The 22,159-nt window shown below is 35.6% G+C and overlaps 1 protein-coding gene across 1 annotated transcript in view; it reads left to right on the top strand.

Annotated features, from left to right (window-relative positions):
* BRWD1 (bromodomain and WD repeat domain containing 1) overlaps positions 1–22,159 on the top strand; it is a 129,143-nt gene that overhangs the window by 51,933 nt on the left and 55,051 nt on the right. The window contains exons 18-21 of the mRNA XM_044751005.2: positions 3,558–3,743; positions 8,078–8,261; positions 12,022–12,115; positions 16,029–16,160. Coding sequence (XP_044606940.2) covers positions 3,558–3,743; positions 8,078–8,261; positions 12,022–12,115; positions 16,029–16,160 — 596 coding nt within the window. The remainder of the gene's footprint in view (positions 1–3,557; positions 3,744–8,077; positions 8,262–12,021; positions 12,116–16,028; positions 16,161–22,159) is intronic.

The following is a 22,159-nucleotide window of genomic DNA, read 5'->3' as shown; positions in this document are numbered from 1 at the left end:
GATGTTCCAGTCCCATCTTGTACTTTGCTTATCCTAGCCAAGTACAGAGTTTTGTATTGTTTTTTTGTATTTGTTCATAGCAGTGCAATGTAACTCCCTACAGATATTATTAAGCAAAGAAGAAAAATGCTTCTATTTTGTTTGGATGAGAATTGATTTACTGAAACTAAATCAACAGTTATATTTAAGGTTAAAGCTTAATGTAAATTACTATGTTTACTGTTTTGAATGTTAATTTTTTATTAGTTTGATTGAGGTATACTTTACATGGAACAAAATTCACCAAAATTTTAAGTATCAGTTCAAGTGAGTTTTCACAAATGTTACGTAGTCCTTTAACCACCACGATGATCAAGACACAGAATATTTCCAGCGCTCCAAAAAAGTTTTCTTGGGCGGAATGTATTTGAAGTCAGTTCTTTCCCTTCTCCTTGCTCCTTGTAACGACTGTTCTATTTTGTCACTTTAATTTTACTTTTTAAAGGAATTTTGTAAAAATGGAATTGTACAATACGTAGTCTTTTGTATCTGGCTTCTTTAACTTAGCAGGACGCTTTTGAGATTCATTCCTGTTGTCACGTATGTCAGTTGTTTGTTTCTGTTTATTGATAGGTAGTGCTCCATTGTACGGTATATCATCTCTCATCTATATGCAGTAACAGTTGAAGGACATTTGGCTTTTTTCCATTTGGGGGTTATAGGGAGTGCTGAAATACTCAGTTATCATGTGGGTTTGTCTTATTTCTCCCACTGGTTCTATGAATTTTTGCTTTGTGTATTTTAAAGTTCTATTTTTAGATGCATACACATTTCAGATTGTCCTTTTTGTAATTAATTCTTTAATAGTTATAAAATGTCCCATTTTTTCCTTGGTAGTATTTCTTGTTTTGAAGACTGTTACTTTGCTTCATACTAATATTAAGTAATCCAGCCGTTTTGGATTAGTGTTGCCCTGGTGTATCTTTTCTATTCTTTACTTCTAACCGATCTGTGTCTTTAAATTAAAACAGGTTTTTTTGCAGGCAGCAATCCAATCTGACAGCCTTTTAATTGGAATATGTAGACCATTTACATTTAATACAGTTATTAGTATGGTCAGTCTTAAATCTCTACCATATTGCTATTTGTTTTCTCTTTATCCTTTCTGTTCTTTGTGCCTTTTCATTTTTTTCCTGCCTTCTTAGAAATTATTTTTTAGTATTTCATATTATTGCCACTAATGTCTACTTAGTAGTACCTGTTTGTCTTATTTATTTCTAATGGTTGCTCTAGGGCAGGAATTATCAGTGTGTGGTTTGCAGACCCATAGTTTTATCCATGACCTTTTGTGGGCTTTGAGATCATAGCTATCTTCATAATAATATAGAAATATTATTTGCCTTTTTTATAATGTTGACATTTGCACTGATCTACAGAAGCAATAGTGGGTAAAACTTTTGTCACCTTACTGCAAATCCAGGCCATGGCACCTAAGTACTAGCAGTCGTTGTATTCTTCATTACTTTGAACAAACATTCAAAAAATATTCTAAGTGTTAAAATTAGAAGCAGGCATAAAGCAATTCTACTGTGTATTCTAAAGTCTTTAGTCTGGCTGACAGGAACATGAACTATTTCCAGCCCTGTGCTGGGAGTTTTTTTGCCTACTGATTTTTCATATTTTTTCCCACAGCATGGTACAATTTTTCCCCAATATGTGCACATAGCATCATTTTAGTCAAAGAATTGATTGGACCTCACTATATATTTCTGAGCTTTCTGTGCAAGTCACTGCTCTCTTATATTCAGCCCTACATATTTTAGTCTTCCCCCGTGCTCCCAGGCTCCGACCACTGTCTCCTCAACTCAGTGAGACCGCTGGACGCTATTTGGGTTCTCCTCTCATTGTTCTGCAACCTGGAAACTGCCTCCAGGATGTTACCTGGAGCAGTCTAAAGCCTGGACTCCACTGGGTGTCTTCTCTCAGGGATCACAGTCCTGTGCTGTCTGCTGTCCAATGTCTCAAGGCCTTGTTTCAGATAGTATTTTTGCCAGTGTTGTAGTAGTTGGTAGTGGGAGGGTAGTTCCTGTGGCATTTAAGACTTCATGAGTGGGACCCTCCTTTAATGTTTGAATAGTGACTGCATTATGCCAAATACATACAGTTACCATTCTGATGATATTTGCCAAGTTAGATTTAAGTGTTCTGTGCATGAAGGAAAAGGTACATAGACCTAGGTTTCTTGAGCGGAGGGGAGAGGTTTAGAAGTTTCTTTTTCTGCTGTTTTCCCTTTGGTTCCATGTTGTGATCATAGGAATTTTATGTTATACCCACTTCTCATTAGAATCTTTTTATCTTTTTAGGTTAGGGCTCCACTTCGTGCTTTGTTAGCTGCTTTTTCGCTAGTGATCCAAAATTTTTAGTGATTTTTTAAGACAGTTAATCTGAGTTATGCCATTTCTTATAAGTTTTCCATTGATTTCCATAGTAAAGTGGAGATGTTATCCATCTCCATTTGTGAGATGTAAGAGAATCTAACTCGGGGAGTAGGATGGAAGGATTTTTTCCCCCTGAAATAGTATAAGGCATTTCTCAGTTTCTGGATCTGTTACTATGGAGGCAAGTTATATCTTTGTATTCTTTTTTGCTTAATACTCCATTAATTTCAATTTGTTAGGGTTATGCTTATAAGTTGATGGCTTATAAGATGCTCTGTGTTACATATATAAAATGTTCAAAGAAGATGTGTATTATGGTGGGAGGTTATGTAAGGAATTGTTTGCATGAAAATGTTAATGTTTTATTTCCAGACCCCACAACCATCTGACACTTTTTATCCATTAACACTAACTCTAAACCTATTAAATGTCTCTGAAAATGTATTATTTGAAAAATAAAGAAGCAAAGACACTTTAAAAAAATCTGGTTTTGTACTTGAAGAATTATGGGTCCTGGCTATGCTAAAATAGCATATGTAAGAGAGAGTAACTTAAGCTTGGTGGAAGAGGCGTGTGTAGCTCGCCCCTCAGCTGTGCGCGCTGTCTCAGGGTGCTTGGCGCAGGGGAGAGCTAGAGCTGTAGTTTGTTGAAGGCCTAAAAGGTATTATTCTCTCTTTTTTATTTCTTAAGACAGAAGAGAACCAATACTACTGCTTTCCTCTACAACAGAAATCATACATTGTTTCTCTGTTCTGGTCAGAGACCTTGGGAAATACTGGGACCTTGGGAAATAACCTTGGAAAATTCTAAAAAACGTATCTTGTGTAAATGAAGGGTGGTAGTATGAAACAGCAAAATGAAGCTGCTACTGAAAGGTGTTTCCATGTGTTCACTTCTAGGGATTTCAGAGGCTCTGTTGAGGAGGTTTTTGTGGTACTTAGTACTCTAAAGGAAAGGTTTTGTTTTGAACCTTTTCTCTGATTTAATTAGTTATGAATATATAGGATATCTTTAATTATTTTTTTAAAAGCAGGAACTCTGACAGTTACTAATGTGATTTTAATTGTAGACTACCGAAAGTGCTTTTTCCCCTTTATTATATATATATTATGATTTTATATTCATTCATTGAATTTGCAGGTGATGGAGAGGTAATCGAACAAATTATAAGCTTACAAACCAATGATAATGGTGAACGAAGCCCAGAGTCCAGTGTTCTTGATGGAATGATAAGAGAGTTGCAGCAGCAGCAAGATCAGAGAATGGGAGCAGGTCAGGATACTATTCCAAGTGGACTTCCAAATGGGGAAGAAACACCTCGAAGAGGTAATAAATAGATGGGAAATATTTTGCTTTAATATGACTGGATTGAAATTGAGGAGTAAGTAAAGTCATTGTCAGGTACATGCAATGTGAAACACTTTAAGTAAGCAGTGTACTTTTACAGTTCAAGCGGTAGTCTGGAGGTAGCTTTATTAGATATAAAGTTGATGTATTAACAAATGGACGTTTGAGTTTCAAGTACTATGAACGGCTCTTGAAACCTTTTTGGCTCTAAAATAAGAGAATTTACAAAATCATATTAAGTAAACGAGAGTAGAGAGCAAAGTGTTCTTTAAAGGAAGACTACACTTTTAGGTTTCCTTTGCTGTAAACATTTTACCTTTTAAAAAACTGAATTGAGTCAAGTACTGATATTTCTTACTGAATCAGAAGGCTCGAAGTGAACTTTCAGGGTGAAGTAGTTGATACTGGAATGAAATAGTAATTACATTAAGTGGAAATAATCTAGAGGAGACTGGCGGTTGTTATGCCGATGAAAGAGTAATGACTGTGAAAGATGAGAGAAGCTTTGAGAGTCTAAAATCCCGGCAGTGCCACAGAGGTAATCCCTCCCATATCACAGCTGCACAGGGCACTTGGCCACACGTTTTCAGTAGCTTCTCTTTTTTGCCAAATGTTTCTACTTGTCTGTTGGAGAATTTGTTTTTTCTTTCATGTAGACTCTCAGTTTTTGTTTTGTAATGGCAACTAATAGTAAAATAATTCATTTCACGGGAATCTACTTCTAACAAATTAATTTATAACTGGGAAAGGTACACTTTTATTTGTAAAGGGAAGCTATTTAAAATATACTTGCCAAGTTTACTTTCTTATCTCTTTATCACTCAGTGCTGTACTCTGGATAGTTTCTTCAGATCTGTCTCCCCTGTCACTCTTGATCTCTTTCATCTAGTCTGCCACGTAACTGGTCTTTAGATTTTTACTTGTAGTGACTATTATGTCTGGAAGTTCTGTTGATTCTCCTTAAAAGCTGACTTTAAAATTAGTGCCTTATGCTTTAAGTTTTATATACTTCATTGTTTTGGATTCTAGGTGCACAGAATTAGGTCTGTCAATCCTTTGTTGGTGACGTGGTTTTTATCATTTGTTCACACGTGGTGCTCTTTTACTTGTATTAAATCATGATAATAACCTACATATATTTGTGTGGTCCTCCCCAGTTTCCCTCTCCCAAGAGAACAGTTGTTCCAAATCTTGTGTTGGTCCTTCCTTTGCCTTTTTAAAAATATAGGTTTGACATTCTTATGTCTTACTAAAAAGCATTTGTTTTAAAACTTTCTAAAAACGTTATTAGGTTCTATGTATTTATTTGGGACTTAACTTTTTGCATAATAATATATTTTTAAGATTGCTCCATTGTTAGATCAGATTTATTTTGACTATTATGTATTATGAATATATCTGATTTTATTTATTCATTCTATGGGCTTTGGGTAGCTTTGAGATTTTGCTAATCATGAACAGAAATGACGTTAATCATGAACAGAAATGACGTTAATAGTCTTGTGTGGGTACTCTATACATTTGAAAGAATTTCTCTTGAATGTTAATCTAGGAGTGGAATTGCTGGGTATAGATACATTATGTCAATCTATTGTCCCCAGTGGTTGTACACTTTGTACTCCCACCAGCAGTATATAAAGGGTGCTGTTGATTCACTTCTCCAGGATTTGGTGGATTTCTTGATTTGCCATTCAAGTGGGTGTCAAATGGTAATGCAGTCTTAATTTGAAATTTTTAAATGTCACTAATGAAGTTGAATACCTATTTTTTGGATATATTTTCTCTTTCTTCTTCCCTCTAAGTTATGTATTTTACAGTGTTTAAAATATTTCTTACTATTGAAATTTCACTGAGTAGCCTAATCTATATTGTTATATATCATCATGTGTTAGTTTGGATTATGAGTTTATCTTTAGGAGGAAATGGTCAGTGGGAATGATGTACAGCCAAAGTTGAGAGCTTGTCTTTCCAGAATGGTTTTACAAATGATTCTGTAAGGTACCCAAGGTTATCACTAATCTAGGGCCTTTTATAAGTAAAATGTTTTGTTTAACCTATGATCTTGTCTCTTTAAGAAGTTTTATAAAACAGTGGATTAAATATCTGACAAATTGCCTTTACTGAAAAGAACAAAACGGTATAAAAATCAGGCTAGCCCAAAGACAGGTAGTCACTGCACACACAGTAATCTTAGTGGAAGATGGCATTGGGATATGCAGGCCCTGCTAGGACCACTTCTTACTTTAATTTACCCTTTTTGTGGTTTTTGGACCACATGAGTAATATAAATTTGAACCCCTAACTGAGGTGAAGTACAGGCTATGTTTATGAATTCCCAGGCAAGATGTGTTGTCCCCCCCCCGGCCCCGATCTGGATTCAGGCAGACATAGGCAAGTTTTCTAATTATCTCCTTATGCCTATAGGTGAATTAAAATTTTGTTTGGGGTATAGCAGTGCAAGGATTTGAGAGGCTTTTTTTTCGGGGAGGGGGAAGGGGTTGTTGGGGCAGGAGGGCTATTTTTCATTTAGAGCTGTGTGCCTGACACAGGCCCAAGGCCTAATTTTTCTTTTCCATGTGGGCGTAAAAACTCAAACCCTTGGATTACTGATTTGGACAACTTTGTCAGGCTGCCATAGTTTCAGCTCATGATCTCATTTAGTTTCCTGTTTCCCAAGGTGATTTGCCAGTTCCATGATTCATTTAAGGGTATTTGTTATATTTTACAAGGCATTTCTAGGTGTCTATGGAGGAAGAGCTTTCAAGTTACATTAAATCTTATTTGACTTGGCAAATTGAGTTTCTTCTACTTTGCTTGGTTACTTTCCCTTGGGCTTGCTGAGCTTTAAGGACCTTTACAGCTAAGTACAGATGAATTTAAAAATTTTTTGGTGAATTCCTGCTGCCTATGGACTAGGACTGTAAAAAACAAAAACTAATATGAGGAATTAAAGTTTTTTCCCCTTAAATTTATAGCATAAGACCTTATTTCTTCCAGTGTTTTATTTTGAAAAAAATCCTATAGTAAAGTTGCAGGAATAATACAATAGATACCCATATACCCTTTACCTAGATTCATTGTTTTGCTACATTTGTTTTGTCTCCTTTTGTGTACATACAGTCTCTCTTTCTCTCTGGTATGTTTTTTCTAAACCTTTTTAGATTGAGTTGGAGACATTGTGACTTTTATCCCTTAATGCTTCATCCTAAGTCTTCCAAGAACATGCACATTCTTTTATGTAATCATAATACAGTCTTTTGGGGTAATTTGTTATGTAGCAACAGATGACTACAATACATCATAGTAAAACTGCCGAAAATCAGAGACAAAATGAATATCTTTTATACATATGATACATATTTTAATATAAATGTTTGGATTAATAGCAGGGATATTTAGTGCTGTTGTTAGTAGGTGAAATATAGTCTGTTGTGCAATGCAAATTGGTTCACATTTGAATGGTAAACAGAGTGTTGTCTGTAGAAGAATGCAGAAGTTGTATTTACTCATGTGGATTTTACCCTAGGCAAAGAGAGCTGGCATAGCTGGAGTGGAATTTTATAGCCTCCTGTAGGAAAGTATATAGCTCCCAATTTCTCTGTTGCATTAGTAGCAGAAGCCCCTTTACTCTGTGTTTTGAGAAAACAAGTATTTTGCTTGGGGCTTTCTTCCCTCCCCTCAAGGCTAGTGTCCATCCTCTGTGACTTCTGGCTCATGGGAGGTTGCCTTGTCTCCTGTGCCCATGTGATTAGCTCTGCAGGCTCAGGGTTCACTGTTGTCTGCATTGCCCTGTCGCCCACTCACCCAGCTCCACTAGAGGTGCTGCCAGCATTTCCCCACTTTGCGTTTTTGTGAATCTTTAAAACCCCACTCTGCCTGCCTTAGTGGCTCAGATTCTCTTGAGGTCGCAATTAATGTTTTTGTTAGAGCTCTTGTTATAAAGCCACTACAGGTCGAGGAGTCTATCTTCAGTGCTAATTTTTCGAGAAAGATGAGTTTTTAGTATGCAATTTTGAAGAAGACAAGGTTTTTAAGACTGTAAATATAACATTATAATAGAAAAATACCTGTACATTAAAAGAGTTCAGAAAGTCTAGTAAAAAATGGAAATTGAGGTTAATAGTTATGTTAATGTTTGTTCTGTATTCTACACTTTGATCTCAGTCACATTAAGATTCTTTTTTCCAAAGTTTTTTCAGTAGGTCTTTATTTTTGGTTTGTGTCTTATTAGGAGGAATGTATATGCTGATTATCTGTTAAATGCATTAGATTGAAATTTATTTTGGAATCACTTCTTGACCATTTTTCCCTAGGTTTTAGAAGACTAAGCTTAGACATCCATTCCCCTCCAAATATTGGTCTGCGTCGTAGTGGACAAGTTGAAGGTGTTCGTCAGATGCATCAGAATGCTCCACGTAGTCAGATTGCTACAGAACGTGACCTGCAGGCTTGGAAACGAAGAGTGGTTGTACCAGAGGTACCACTAGGCATATTTAGGTTTGTTTTAGGATATCTATTAATATTGTTTCTATCTATGAAAATATATCTATATGGTTATTTACTCATCTTCTAATCCATTAGTTGTGTAAATAATCATATAAATATATTTTAGTAATGGATTAGAATCTATTTTAATTGTGGTAGGAAAATGTCAAAATTGTTCTAACGTTTTTTACTATGGTAAATCTTTTCAGAACTGGTCTTGTTTCGTCTATACAAACACCCATTTTTCTCCCATTAGTACTATTTTGAAAGAAATCCCAGATGTAATATCATTTTGTCCGAAAGCATGTCAGTATCTGTTTCTAAAAGATAAAGAATTGTCTTAAAATATAACCACAATGCCGTTATCATACTTTAGAAAAACAAACGATACCTCAGTAGAACCAAATACCCAATCAGTGTTTAAATTTCTGATTGTCTCAAATGGCATATTTGTAGTTTTTTTGCAGGACTTATTTTGTAAGTGGTATAATTCTGTTGTAAGGCATGTAGTATCTATTCTCTTTGTGATGCTAGCAGGCATTGATGCGCACTGCCTAGATTCATTAATTCATTAGGGGTTATAAAATAGTGATAGTTCAACTCTGTGAAGTCATTTATTATCGTAGATACTTGTGAAAAAGAAATTTTCTATTTGATTATCTAGTGGTATGGTTCATATTTAAAAGACAGGATAGAGGCTGGATTATTTTGCTTTATTTACCTTCAAAATAAAGATTTATTCCCTTTCATCCTCCAGCAATGACCAATTTGTATGTGTTGTGTTTTTCACTGTATCAATTACACTGCTGTGATTTAGCTTATTTCTAGTATTCCTTATTGATAGTTAAATTGTTCTATCCCTGGCCAGGAGGAGCCTCTTCAAGTTAGCTCCTAATTCCTTTTTTTTTTTTCCATTTTTTTTTTTTTTAAAGATTTTATTTTTTCCTTTTTCTCCCCAAAGCCCCCCGGTACATAGTTGTATATTCTTCGTTGTGGGTCCTTCTAGTTGTGGCACGTGGGACGCTGCCTCAGCGTGGTTTGATGAGCAGTGCCATGTCCGCGCCCAGGATTCGAACCAACGAAACACTGGGCCGCCTGCAGCGGAGCGCGCGAACTTAACCACTCGGCCACGGGGCCAGCCCCAGCTCCTAAGTCCTTTTGAAATGACTATGGTAGCATTCCACAGCATCTCTGCTCTCAGGCATGGTCAAGTGTTACAGGTTCAACTTGTAAATTTCTTAACCTAGAACTGACATCACTTTTCTCTTAAGCAGCCCTATTTTCTTTTAGTGGAAATGGTATATCATAATTATAGTCTGGGCAGTAGGGGGTTACTTGCTGCTGAGTTGTAACAGACTGATTTTTGAGTTACTGAAATAGAGGCAGCAAATACTGTTTTTCATTGATATCTAAAATATATTTCAGCATTCTGTCATGTTTGTGTCTTATAATAACTAATACCTTGAAGATAATTTTGTAGAAGTGTTTCCTTCATGTGTTTAGCCAGAAGAGTTTCAGTGATTGGAGTAATATTGGATAATACTTATAATGTACAATGAATTTGAGAATGTTTATAAGCACACAATAAAACAGTGAAAAGCAAAATCTGGAATTGAGATGAGAAATACAGAATCACCATTGTGTATGTAGTTATGCTGAAATTAAGCCTTAATATTGTGTCTGAGTTGCATGGTCATGAGAACTGAAAGTGTCATTTTGGGATATTTTTCATTTTCAAAACCAAGGGAAATAAACAGGGAACAAGAATGAAAGACCTGAAGAGTAGTTTCTTAAACAAGGCTTTATTCTCTTAACATAAAGGAAGACTGGAAATAATTTAAGGCGAGAATCATGGTTCCTCAGTTAATCAGGGACTCAGGCTCCCATGTTTCTCATTTCCATCTTAGAGTGTGGCTTCCAATCTTAAGGTCACCTCAAAGTCCAACATAGCTGGGCTTTATGTATGTTAGCGATCACACATCTGCATCTGTGAGGGAGGCTGAGATTTAGACTAGAAGAAGGAAGAGGGGCAGAAGGCAAAAAGCACATTTTTAGTTGAGGGAGCTTCATTTAAGCAGCCTTAATGCTCCCATATGACATTTTTGTTCATAACTTATTGACCAGAGTGTTGTCATACGGCCATGCTTAGCTACAGAGGAGGCTAGGTAGTACAGTTTATTTAGGCCAGCAAAGAGGCTAGGTAAAAATTGAGATTCTGTTCTAAGGAAGAAAAGGAGACAGCTAGCTGTCTGCCACAATATAATTTTCCTAAAGAAGGGCATAGCTCTTTCTAGTGTGGTATTCTAAAATATACATGAGATTTTATAAAGGGGATGCTGAGTGGTGTAGTAGTGGTCAGCACCCTTGACAACAATCTTTGTAGTGGGAGGAATGGCAAATTTTACACAACTGTTTATTAGGCTGTCATTTGATAAGGGTCAAGAGAAATTAAAAATTGGTTTTCTGACTGTAAAAATAGTACATATCTATTGTGAAAAATTAGGTGATAGGTCAAAGTGTGAGAAGATAAATAATCCTACTGTGCAAAAAGGTGAGCACACAATGTTGTTTCCCAGTAGAGGTAATTTTTTTAGGGGCTAGAGTTCAGTCATGTAGTTTGTCTTAACCTAACAATAGTAGAAATTATTCATTCTAAAAGAATGAATGAATGAATTGCGTATCTACTCTGTGATCTTTTACAAAATCACTTTTCTTAGCTGACCATCTTATTAGGCATGGAATTGCACACAGTTGAAGACGATACTTATGAAAGCCTGGAGTGTTCCTTTGCTTTGTTATTGGTTGTGAATGAATTGTATGTAGTGTTTCATTGTCAAAACAGAGAAGCATACAGATATGGGTTAGGAATTTCATTTGGCTGCAAGTGAAAAACCTTATCGAGTTCCTTAAATACACGTAAAGCTGGTGAAATAGACAACTGAAGGGTTGAGTCTGATTCAGAACTTCCTGTGGATAGAATAATGTTCCACTGTAATCTGAATGTGGGCTGCAGATGAACCTTCAGAAAAAAACGATTTCATTAGAATCAGTTTTTGCCCTTACAGCGTTTATGCTTATTTGATTGTCCAGTTATATCTTGGAGCATGGCCAACATGTCAGTTTTGAAATGTCCAGCAGGTTTTAAATTGAATGCAAAACATAAAGCTATGTATTTTCAACAGTATTCAAATTGGAGAAAAAGAGCATTCAGTCACTTGAATTCCTTCACTCTGGAGAAGGAAAAATGATCTTCAGTACTCTTCTCATAGTAGAAGTTCCCTTGCTTTTGAAATTGGTCACAGTAACGTTATAATCTTTCTTTTGTATCATATAAGTGAAATATAGGTAGAAGAACTAGTAACATTTCTCGTTTTCTACAAATTATAGAACATGCAGTTTTAATAAGTTTGGAACAGGATTCTGCTTTTTTCTTTAGAGAAAGGAATTGGCAATCTTGGAAAATCCTAGGGACCTTTTGAGTAGGTAATGTGAGGTCTTGTTCGAGTTGGTCTTAATAGGGCCAAAGTACAAACGAATGAGTATTTCTGTGTTAAATATGAAAAATAGGACCTCCTAGTTGCTGCTGAGATTTTATGTTTCTAACATAAAGTACAGCTTGACCTAAGTTTTGTTATATCTTTAGGAGTTTTCTGTATTAATTTAAGAAGTGTATAAGCTTATGATTCCTAGAATCATAATGATTAATTTTTCCTCTGTGTATCCTTTACTTATGAGTTCAGTAACGAATATAACTGGATACTTAAATTTGTAGGAAGTTGGAAGACTTCAGAATAGAGAAAGGTGAAGAGGAAAGAAATCTTTATGTAATTGGAAGAAAAAGGAAGACTCTCCAGCTCTCACAAAAGGTACCCTAAATTCTGTTTTCTTAACAATGACCAAATTAGAACTTAAACTGAAATTTATAGTTTTCTTTTTGAGCAGTGAGAATGTTAGTAACTTTCACCCAAACTTGAATAATAGATCTTGCTTAAAGCCTCCTGTTTGGAATTTAAAATAGTAAGACATAAGGTTGTACAGCTGTTAGGAAAGGGTAGTTTGAAAACTTAGGGAAGTAGCCTAATGCCTAACAGTGCTAAAGGGTTCTGGAAAATTGTCTAATGACCACTCAGGTCAAGAACAGAACATGACTAGCCCATCAAAAGCGTTTTACTTCTTTCTCTCCTTTCTCCCATAGGTAACCAGCTGTCTTCTAAAACTGCTGGTTAGCTTTGTTCCTGAAGTTTATCCAAATCATGCATTTATTGAAAATCTTAGATGTTACAATGGTTTGTGAAAGCTCAGCCTTACTCAAGAAATTCTTATTCCTTAGTGTTTAATTTCTCTATTTGGATTTTTTGAACATCACATGAATGGCATTAGCACTGAATTCATGGAAGGCACACAAGATGTATGCAAGATTAGTGCCACAACGTTGTGGTGAAAAGTGGTTGTGTTTGGAAAGTTTTCTCTCAGTTGATCACTCAGTCTTGAAGTCCTATTGTGAGAGATTACTTAGTCATGCCTGGCTGCCATCAGCTGCCTTGTTGTTTAAACTTGATGCTCAGTGCTTTTGTATATGACTTGGGCTTTGAGAATTAAGTAAAAATAGTTTTTATCTTATTACTTAATTTAAAAGTGATTCAACTTAGTTGTCGAGTACCGAGAAGAAAAAATGTTGATCAGCTGAATGAGTATCTTTGGTATAGTTAGGATATTTTCTCATGTGAAAAATTTAAAAGTTTACTAAAATTTTTAAGAAATTAATGTGTTTTCAGTTGCTTTCCTTTTGCTGGAAAAATAAGTTTTGAAAGATTTTTAAAAACTTGATTATATTGCTGGTATGTATTCATAAATTTCTAATTTATATATGTAATGTGATGCATTACAATCCATGTATATTAAATCACATTAAAATTAAGAAATAGTTAAAGTTAAATCTGAAGAGCTTTAAAATTTTCAATTTAACTTTTATCTCAAAAATTTTAATTATTGTTAACCCTGTATTGAATTAAAAAACTAAGCTTTATGCTTGTCTTTTTATGTACAAGGCACTGATATACACATAGTACATAAACACTTACATACTATATCTGTGGTATTAAAATTTCATGGGGGGGAATTAGGAAAAAGTCTGAAGTTTTCCTGTAGGGTAGCAATCATGCAAAAATGTTGGGAAACACCGATCTGAATGGAACCCCACAGTATGTAATCTTTTGTATCTGGCTTTGATCATTTGACCTTGTGAGATTTATCTGTGTTGTGAGTAGTTGAAGTTCATTCATTTTCATTGTTGTATAGTATTCCCTTGAACATACTTCTGTTTAATCAGCCTATTCTAGAAGGACATTTGGGTCATTTTCATATTTTTAATATTAAGAATCAGACTGCTTTCAACATTTTGTGCATATCTCTTGATATCTGTATATGTATTTCTTTTGAGAAATATGTCTTGGAGTGAAATTGTTGGATCATAGTATACATGTATATTTAACTTTTGTAATTAATGCCGCATGTGGTTTCAAAATGGTTGCATTCTTACCTATGGTGAGACATGTGTTAAAATCTCACTACTTAGATTTTTCTGTTTCTACTTGTTGGCTCATGTAATTCGAAGCTATGTCATTGGGTATGTACAAATTTAGAATTTCCCATGTTCCTACTGAATTGAAACTTTTATCATTATGAATTTTCACCCCTTATCTCTAGTAATGGTTTATTCTTCAAACTGTTTTATATTAATATAGCTGTGCTAGCTTTCTTTTGGCTGGTGTTTGCGTAGTATGATTCTATCCTTTACTTTCTCTCTCTCCTTCTGAGACTCCAGTCACCTATATATTAGACATTTACTGTTTTTTTTGGGGGGGGGGGGTGGGCCGGGGAGATTAGCCCTGAGCTAATATCTGCCGCCAGTCTTCCTCTGCCTTATACGTGGGACGCCTGCCACAGCATGGCTTGCCAAGTGGTGCCATGTCTGCACCCGGGATCTGAACTGGTGAACCCTAGGCTGCCGAAGCAGAATGTGCGCACTTAACCACTGTGTCACCCAGCCAACTCTAGACATTTAGTGTCGATTCCCTTTTGTTTCTTAGGCTTTTTTCTGCTGTTACGAACTTTTTTCTGACCTGTATTCCACTTTGTTAGTTCACACTAACAATCTGCTGTTAAACCTGTTGTGGTGTTCTTTGTTTTAGTTATTGTATCTTTTAGTTCAGAATTTTCATTTGGTTCTTTTTTAGAGTTTTCAGTTTTCTGCTAAAGTTCTCATTATTTTAATTCCTTGAAAATCAGTCATAGTTATTTAAAAAACCTGTGTCTGGTAATTTCCTTATTTTGGTGTCTTGCTCCCCTCAACAGAGGGGATCTGTTTCCATTCCCTGTTGATATTTTTCTCAGTTTTTACAGTCACATTATTTTTGTTGCCTATGTTTTTGATTACATGTTAAATGTTAGAGATTCAAAGCCTAGGATGTTATTTCTTCCCAGAGAAGATTTAAATTTGCTTCTGGTAAGCTTCTAGGGCCACCGTCAAGCCTGTGTTGCCTTAATCCAAACAAGGATGGGCTTTCGTTCCTTGAAATTACTGTTCTTCTGTAGTTTACCTATAGGTCTAGGCTGTAGCCCTTTGGGGTAACAGCCAAAGCCTGGGGTGTTCTAAACATAGGAGGCTCTGAATTGCGATTTTGTTGGCCTAACTCATGAGTTTAGTCTGTCAGTTGTTTGCTCCCTGCTAAAACTTTCAGGTTCCTCGCCTAGAGTGAAATTCTAGAGCTCTTTTTATTGTTTATCTTTTTTTCTTGTCTTGGTCCTGTAATTCTTCATAGCCTTGTTAGGTGTGTAATGCCCTCAAACTGATATTTTAAAAAAATACGTATTTTGACTGATTTTCTTGTTCTTCAGAGTGGTTGTTTTGGTCCACTTGGGTTTATATATTATCAGTTGTGAAATTCATCAGTATGAGTTTTTACTTTAACACAAGTCAGTACTGACAAATTAAGGAAAGCACAATTCATTTTAAAATCAGCCAGTGATACGTTGAGATGTTAAAAGACACTGCTATCAAACAGATGGTGCTAATGTAAAAATTGATTTGTTTATCAATTCAAGAAAGATGTACTTTGTTGATTTCATGTATGACTTTGGTGTTTGAGGAGTAGCATACACCCCTCCTCTTTAAAAAAAAATTCAGTCTACCTGTTTTTTTTGGCTGATTTTTAAAGATTATTTGTTTTGATTAAAAATATGATATTTAAAAAATTCAAGAACTGAAAAGTACTGACAACAACAAATCATCCAAAAACCTGGAAATAACTAGGGATAATGTTTGAGGATTATTTCAGGTGTTTTTCTATACCTGTATATTCACACAGTGATATATTCGTTAAGGTTGGTTACTGCATCATAATGTATGAATATATATTTTCACTTCTGAGATGCATATTTTTGAAGTGATGTCTTTTTTCGGTTATTGTTACTATTATCTTATTCATGGTAAACCAATTAACTTATAGTTTAATTTGGAAAACACTGATCTGATGTGCCTAATTTAGCCATTTCTTCTGAGTATCTTAAAATTAAAAAGACCGAGGTTGATTTAACAGGATATGGCAAAAATACTATCCACTCCAGAATATTTTCTTTCTTTCTTTTTTTTTTTTAACTATTACTCTTTTTTATTTTTTGCCTTAAATCTTTTTGGAAATTTGATAGAATGCTTGTTTTGTTGAAGATTGTACTTATTTAGGTGTTGATTTTCATCTGTGTGTTTTCTTTATATTTCAGTCTGATTCGGTTGTTATGATGTCCCAGTCTAGGCAGAGGACATGTAGACGTAAATATCCAAATTATGGTAGAAGAAATCTTGGACGGCTTGAGTTATCTTCTGAGAATGAATCTTCAAGCTCTGTCAGACATGTGAGTTTCATAACTTTAAAATATATGAAGTAATTTTTTTTGTTTTAAAAAAATTTTATAAAACTTTTTCTTTCTTCCCCGCAAAGCCCCCCAGTACATAGTTGTCTATTTTATTTGTGAGTCCTTCTAGTTGTGGCATGTGGGCTGCTGTCTCAGCGTGGCTTGATGAGTGGTCTAGGTCAGTGCCTGGGATCCGAACCTGCAAAACTCTGGGCTGCTGGAGCAGAATGCACGAACTTAACCACTTGGCCACGGGGCTGGCCCCTATTAAATAATCTTAAATAATTTGTCTTAATTCTTGAATTTGAATCTACCTGGAAATTAAGGGAAAATACAGTATTCTGTAGAGATTAAGATGAAATTTTAGATTTTGAATTTTAACAAAAATTTTGAACAGCTTTGTTTTGAGATATTTATTTATACAGATATACAGTGCAGTGGTTTTAGCATATTAGTGGAATTGTGCCAGCATCACCAGTATTTAATTTCAAAATATTTTCATCACCTCTAAAAAGAAACCCTATACAGAACTCATTTGCTGTTACTCCACCTTCCCACCTCACCCAGCCCCTGGCAGCCACTGATCTTTCTGTCTCTATGGATTTGCCTGTTCCTGACATTTTCATATCAATGAAATCATACAATATGATTTGTAACTGGCTTTTTTCACTTAGCGTAATGTTTTCAAGGCTGACCCACAAGGCTGACCCACGTATAGCATGTATCAAAACTTGATTCTTTTTCATTGCCCAATATACCATTGTATGAATAGACCACATTTTGTTTATCCACTTATCAGCTGATGGACATTTGTTTTATTTCCAATTTTTGGCTGTTAGGAATAATACTGCTTATCAACGTTTGTGTATGGGTTTTTGTTTGGATATAAGTTTTCAGTTCATTTGTGTTTGTATCTAGGAGTCAATTTGTTGAGTCATATGTTAACTCTGTGTTTAGCATTTTGGGGAATTGCTACATTGTTTCCCAAAGTGGTTGCACTATTTTATATTCCTGTCTGTAATGTATGAGGGTTCCAGTTTCTCCACATCGTTGTCAACATTTGTTGTTGTCTGTCTTTTTGATTTTAGCTCTCCTAGTTGGTATAAAGTGACGTGTCACTGGTTTTTATTTGCATTTCATTTTTCCTAATGACTAAGGGTGTTGAACATGTTTATGTGCTCATTTTCTATTTGTATATCTTTGGGGAAATCTATGCAAATCTGTTGCCCATTTTTCAATTTGTCTGTTTTTTTATTAAAGATTGGCACCTGAGCTAACATCTGTTGCCAATCTTTTTTTTTTTTTCTTTTCTTATTCTTCTCCTCTAAGGCCCCCAGTACATAGATGTAGATTCTAGTTTTGAGTGCCTCTGGCTGTGCTATGTGGGACGCCGCCTCAGCATGGCCTGACGAGCAGTGCCATGTCTGTTCCTAGAATCTGAACTGGTGAAACCGTGGGCCGCCAAAGCAGAGTGCGTGCACTTAATCACTCAGCTATGGGGCCAGCCGCTGGTTGTCTTTTTTTATTGCTGTAAGAGTTCTTTATATTTTCTGAATTCAAGACCTTTATCAGATTTGTGACTTGCAAGTATCTTCTCCTAATTAGTGTGTCTTTTTCACTTCTTTGATGGTTGTGGACGAACAATTCATCTAATTCCTTTATACAACAATAGGATAGTTGTCAGGCATAGGGTTTGAGTTTAAATCCAAATTCTTCCACTTTGACAGGTTGTGTAACCTTTCTGTGCCTCTGCCTATATCTGTAAAAGTAATTAATAGCAGCGTGTCCCTCAGAGGTGTTGTGTGAATTAATTAATCATGTAAATTGTTTAAAACAGTGCCTAATATCCAGTAATGTTATCTATTATCATCAAAACTGTTCATTTAAATAATTTTGTTTTATATAGTGGGACTATTTTTACATTATTCTTTTCTTATTTATAATGTATTGAGCATGTTTTACTTAATGATTTTGGGTAGTTATGATAAACATTCCCACCCATCCTCTCTAGATAACCCATTTCACTAGTTTATCCTTTCTGTGTTTTTCCCCATATATTCAATCAGATATGTACATATTATATTATTTCTCTGTTTCTACACAAAATATGGCATATTGCAGATGCTCTTGTGCACTTGGTTTTTTCCCTTAAAATACTTTTGAAATCACTCCCTATCAGTTTATAAATATCTTGCTTATGTTTTTTTAAGAGTTGCATCATACTTAATTGTGTGATTCTAACAGTTTATTTAACCACTCCCCTGGTTGTGGCCATTTAGGATGTTTCTGTTAGGAATAATGCTATGTGAATAATCTTTTGTATTATGTATGTATTTTTCTACACTTGGAGATGCAACTTGGGGATACGTTTCTTGAAGTGAGATTTTTGGGTCAAAAGATAAATGCATAAGAGTTTTATGAGATAGTGATAAAAATTACTCCTAAAGGAGACTTCCGCCTTGCATTTCTGTCTACCTGTGCTGTATGAGAGTGCATTTTTCTCTACCCTTTAGCCTACAGAGTGTGTTATACTTTCTAAATTTTGTCAGATGAATAGGTGAGAGATAATATCTTAGTGTAATTTTATTTTTTATGCTTTGGCTATTTTTTTTAAAGTGATAAAATATATATATAACATAAAATTTGCTATTTTCACTTTTTAAGTGTACTGTTCAGTGGCATGACTACATTTACAGTGTGTGTAATCATCCATCACTATACATTTCTGGCTCTTTTTCATCTTCCCAAACAGAAACTCTGTATAGTCATGTGTTGCTTAATGACGGAGATACTTTCGGAGGAATGTGTCATTAGGTGATGTCGTCGTCGTGTGAACATCATGGAGTGTGCTTAGGCAAACCCAGATGGTATAGCCTACTACACACCTAGGCTATGTGATAACTGATCTTGGGGGCTACTGTTGTACTTGCAGTCTGTCATTGACTGAAGCGTCCTCATGGGGTGCATAACTGTACTCATTAAACAGTAACTCCCTATTTTTCTCTCTCTTCAGCCCCTGGTAACTTCTTTTCTACTTTCTGTCTCTATGAATTTACCTATTCTGGGTACCTCATGTAAGTGAAATCATGCGGTATTTCTTCTTTTTCTTTGGTTTAGTTCACAGTGTAGTTTTATTTTGAGTTTCTGTTATTCATGAAGTTGAACATCTTTTCATATATTTAGAGTCTCTTTTTTTCATTTTTGTGCATTGTCTGTCTTTTGATTGTTTTTTTTTTCCTGCATTTTCTCCCCAAATCCCCCTGGTACTTAGTTGTATCTTTTAGTTGTGGGTCCTTCTAGCTGTGGCATGTGGAATGCTGCCTCAATGTGGCCTGACAGGCGGTGCCATGTCCGTGCCCGGGATCCGAACCAGTGAAACCCTGGGCCGCTAAGGTGGAGCACACGAACCTAACCACTTGGCCGCAGGGCTGGCCCCCTTTTTTTTTATTTATCGTTTTTTTGGTTATTTTCTTGGTCTTTTATCCCCCCTCAATTTTTAAAAGTTCTTTATATATTAGGTATGTTAGTTCTTTATCTTTGATATGTATAGAAAATATTTTCTCCTGGCTTCTAAGTTAGTGGGGTTTTCTCTGCCATTATATCTTCTAAGTAGTGATTATTTGTATATATGAAGACTGTTGATTTCACTAGGCTTAATGTTTTACGTATCTTGCTGTGTTAACTGAATTTTTGAGTAAATGTTATCATTGAACTCTGCAGTTTTCCAGGTGTGTTCTCATTTAAACATATACGTAGTTTTACTACTTCTCTTGTAGTTTTTAGACCTCTGATCAATTTCTGTAGTTTAATTGTATGGTTTAATATTTCTCATACAATATTGAATAGTAGTGGAGAAAATGGAGCAATATTCCTGTTGTTGGTGGAAATGTGCCTCCCATTTTCACATGAAGTAAGATGCTTTATTTTAGGTCCCTAGAGTATGTTAGGGAAATAACTAATGCTTATTTTCTTAAGTGTTCTTTTTGAAAAATCAGGAATCATTATAAGTTTTCTCTTTTTAAATCATCAGGGGTGTTAATCTTACGATTTTTCTCTTTATAGCTGTTAATTTGATGTATTTTCAGTTAATGGGGAACTTTGAAGCTAACACATGTAGATAATGTAGGATGGTAAATCACTTTGACCTTTTAAAATAAATCGTAATGTCATGCTGTGGTAGTTTGTTTTACCTCTTACAGTGGTGTGAAATTCATTCTCCTGTGTTGTTGCAGAGTGGTGGCGATGGCTGTCTCTGTGTGTGTGGCTGGGTGTGTATGTGTTAGTTCCCTTCTATTTTGATTTGTAAAGCACTGATAGTAGATAGAGCTGGACTGATTTCTAATTCCAGTGTTTGTACTTAGTCTCCTGTGACCCCCCCAGGCATAATTTACATTTCTTAGCCTTGGGTTTCCCTGTATATAAAGAGGTAGTAGTGGGCAGATAGGGACTTGAGAGATGATACAAAATTCGTAGGCAGGATGGGTCCAAGTTTTGTGGGGTTTGAAGCTTGTTGAATTTTAGGGACCTTCCTTACGAAAAAGAACTCAAAAGTTCTTTAGGCATAGGGCCTTGGCAATTTAAATGGAAAGCCTCTGAAACTTGTTTCATTAGCTTTATGTTAACCCTACCTCTGTTTACAGGAGTGTTTTGAGAGTTAGTTGAGATAATACATTTAAACATTTCACAGAGTGGCTGGTTTCCAGATAGTAGCTTTTTTTTCTTTTTTCCTTTTTTTTTGGCTGAGGGAGATTGGCTCTGAGCTACCATCTGTTGCTGATCTTCCTCTTTTTGCATGAGGAGGGTTTGCCTTGAGCTAACATCTGTGCCAGTCTTCCTCTATTTTGTGTGTGGGATGCTGCTGCAGCATGTCCGCTGAGGAGTGGTGTAGGTCTGCATTTGGGCATGTACCCAGGCCACCAAAGCGGACCACACTGAACTTAGCCACTACTAGGCTGTGGGATTGGCCCTTAGATAGTAGCTTTTAAGAGTTTCTTGAATTACTGTGATTTTTTTTCAAAGTTCATTTTGAGCAGAAAAAGCAGATTTCTGTTCAGTAGGTCTAGTGTGACAGGCCCAGGAATCTGTACTCCTGAAACATCACTGAGTTTACATTTTGAGAAATATTCTTTTAGAATATGTTGACTTTGCATTTTGCCTGTTCAGCTGAAGTAAACTTGAGATTTGGTCTTTCAAGGTCTCGTTCTCGATGGCATTTTCATTATCCATTATTGATACACCTAATGTAAATGGCTGTTAGAGGAAAAGGTCATGTCTCAATTTGAAAGTGCCTGCCTAGTATGCATGACCAGAACTTAAAGTAGACTGTAACTATTAGGGTTGTGGGAATCAGATAGTTGTTTGTTCCCTTCTCTTCCCTTTATTGACTTAAAAAAAAGAAAGACTTTGTCTTAGAGCAGATTCAGGTTTACAGAAATATTGCACAGTAAGTACAGCAAGTTCCCGTAAACTTCCTCTCCCCTGCACACAGTCTCTCCTCTGAGTAACATTTTGAAGACGTGTGGTACATTTGCTACAGCTGATGAACCAATTTTTATACATTACCATTAACCAGATTCCATAGTTTACATTAGGGATCGTTCTGTGTTGTACAGTTCTCTGGGTTTTGACCAATGCATAATGTTATGTATCTACCATGACACTATCATACAGAATAGTTTCATGGCCCTAAAAACCCCTTGTGCTATACTTAATCACCCCTCCTGCCCTCCCTCCTACTGAGCCACTACAACCACTGATCTTACTACTGTTTCCATAGTTTTGACATTTCTAGAATATCATATAGTTGGATCATACAGTGTGTAGCCTTTTTAGATATGAGTTTAAGTTTCCTCTATGTTTTTTCATGGCTCAGTAGCTCATTTCTTTTTAGTGCTGAGTAATATTCCATTGTCTGGATTTGCCACAGTTAATTTATCTATTCACCTACTGAAGCACATGTTGGTTGCTTCCAAGTTTTGGCAGTTGTGAATAAAACTGCT

The sequence above is a fragment of the Equus asinus genome, chromosome 18 (assembly GCF_041296235.1).
Source record: "Equus asinus isolate D_3611 breed Donkey chromosome 18, EquAss-T2T_v2, whole genome shotgun sequence".
In the NCBI taxonomy this organism is placed as follows: domain Eukaryota; kingdom Metazoa; phylum Chordata; class Mammalia; order Perissodactyla; family Equidae; genus Equus; species Equus asinus.
The sequence above is the reverse complement of the archived record's forward strand: the minus strand, read 5'-3'. Positions and strand labels throughout refer to the sequence as shown.